Source organism: Gavialis gangeticus, unplaced genomic scaffold, assembly GCF_001723915.1.
Source record: "Gavialis gangeticus isolate Ggan-Ray unplaced genomic scaffold, GavGan_comp1, whole genome shotgun sequence".
NCBI lineage: Eukaryota > Metazoa > Chordata > Crocodylia > Gavialidae > Gavialis > Gavialis gangeticus.
The window spans coordinates 18,738,005-18,740,130 of NW_017729034.1; the positions used below are offsets into that span (position 1 = coordinate 18,738,005).

General features: G+C 49.0%; 1 protein-coding gene across 3 annotated transcripts in view; it reads left to right on the plus strand.

Moving 5' to 3' along the window:
* Positions 1-2,126, plus strand: part of PPP2R5D (protein phosphatase 2 regulatory subunit B'delta) — a 103,015-nt gene that overhangs the window by 39,626 nt on the left and 61,263 nt on the right. For all 3 annotated transcript variants that reach the window (XM_019526922.1, XM_019526924.1, XM_019526923.1), the window contains one exon: positions 447-557. In XM_019526922.1, the coding sequence (XP_019382467.1) occupies positions 447-557 (111 nt within the window). The remainder of the gene's footprint in view (positions 1-446; positions 558-2,126) is intronic.

A 2,126-nucleotide genomic window follows, 5' to 3' on the forward strand; every position in this document is an offset into this window, starting at 1 on the left:
CTGCATAGCTCCCCTGCAGCCATGGCTGGAGTGGGGCAGAAGTGGTTTGGACAGCAGCAGCTGAAGGTGCAGGAAGATCCACAGGTGTACATAGAGAAGACTCTGGAGGCCGCTGACGCTGGGTGCAACCAGGGACAGGAGCAGTGTCAGGAAGGAGCATGAGAGTGTCTGGTATGTGCACTTGCAAAGGAAGCTGGATCCAATGTATGTATGAGGAGGGGGCAAGAGCAGACTTTGTTCTTGGCACAGGCAACACCTGTGGAGTTTGTGGGTGGCATGAGAGCAGTAATTCTTTGGTCTTCAGCATGGGAGCTGTTTGTGGGAGCGCCTGCAAAGAGCACTACCTTTGCGCTGCTCTGCTAGTGAGAGGGCTCTGGGAGAGCTTTGCTGTCAGCAGGGCCATTGCAGTGTGTGAGGGTCTCTTCTCTGCATTTCACACCCATCAGTTTTCAGTGAACCTCTTCCGGACACTGCCCCCTTCATCCAACCCGACAGGAGCTGAATTTGATCCTGAGGAGGACGAACCTACACTAGAGGCTGCCTGGCCACATCTCCAGGTAAGGAGAAGTGGGAGCTGTCATTACCCTTCTCCACACCAAGTAACAAGAGGCTGCCAGCTGTAACTTCAGAGTTAAGGGGAGAGCTAGAAGCCACCTGGTGAGCAGGGTTGAGAAAAGACAGGTGCCAGGGTGAGGAGTGATGGAGAAGATAATGATTCTGCTGTGCATGGGTTTTTTTTCCTGCCAGTATTTCTCACTGTGTTTCCCTGGGGTAAGTTACCTGCCCCATTTCTAAACTAATTCTTCAGTGCTCTGCAAATGAATGCTGCTCAGTCCTGGGGGATGCTGAGGTGGGCTGAAAATGAGCAGTTATTCTAAAGCGCTTGGGGAGCATTGTATTTTGGAAGTAGGTGATAGAACCCTTGGGGAATTTTCCTCTCTCTCTCTCTCATGCCCCATGACACATCTTTCAGTCCTTTGGCCCAGAAGGGTTAGCTGCATCATGTATCAGCATCACTATTTTCCTCTGGCACTAAGCTTGTTGGCTGGCTAACCAGCAGGGTGATGCTTCTTGGAGGGTGGCTATTTGGTCCCAGTGGGAGCTTTGCTTAGACATCCACTAATACAACTTTACTTAGCACTTTAAAAAGGCCTGCTTTTAAAAGCCAAAAATAAATTAGTAAAACTTAATGGAAGCAAACAGTCCAGCAGCAGAAGTATGAACATAACTGGGAAATTGGGAAGGGGCACTTCTAAATGCTCACTAAGCTAGAATTCCTGGAAAATGTACTTGAACAGCTTCCTGGTGATTGCAGCAGTAACCTTGGTTCATCCAGAAAAATGGAGTTCAGAGAAGATTAAAGCAGTTGCTTTATTGGGTCTGCAGGCACCTGCTCAGAGAGAGACCTGTTAGAAAAGGGCTGTTCACTATAGTGGGCAGCACCAGAATGAGGGCTGAACAAAAAAATACTCAAATTGGAACTAAGATGCCATTCTTTGGCAGTAAGGGGTAACTCACTATTGCTGCAGCTTATCTAGGGATGCTTGTGTTCATACTAGGTGGGGATTGGCAGATCCACTGTAACATTAATCACTGGGTTCTTGTTTTGTCGAGCAAGGCTAGTGACTCCCCTGGCATATTCACGGCAGGTAGTCTGTAACTTTGCTTTGCCCAGAGCTGCCTTTGTACAGCCTGAGTATCCCTTGAGGCTGGTCCCACGAGGCAAGTCTCTTAGCTCCTTCTACGCTGAGACTGGGCACTGAGACCTCATTTGTCTCTGTGATCCCCACTAAGTAAGTCCAGACTACCTCGACTCCTGCTGGGGACTTTACATAAAGGGAAGCAATCGGTCATCACCAGGGAAGCAATCGGTCATCACCAGGGCAGCCTGTCCAAAACCAACTAATTAACTTAGTCAGCTGAGGTACAGCAGAGTCCCTAGGTTAGCATGGCCAAGCCAGATTTCAAACACAGTGTACAGAAACAACTGTCTGGCCTGCTGTGTTCTCGTAGCATCCAACTTGTCCGTCTGTCCCTTGATGTTCCCCTTTCTCTTGTGTGAATTATCATTTTGATCATTTGCCGTTTCTGGCAGGGATGTGGGGGAGGGGGAGGGTTTAGTTCCT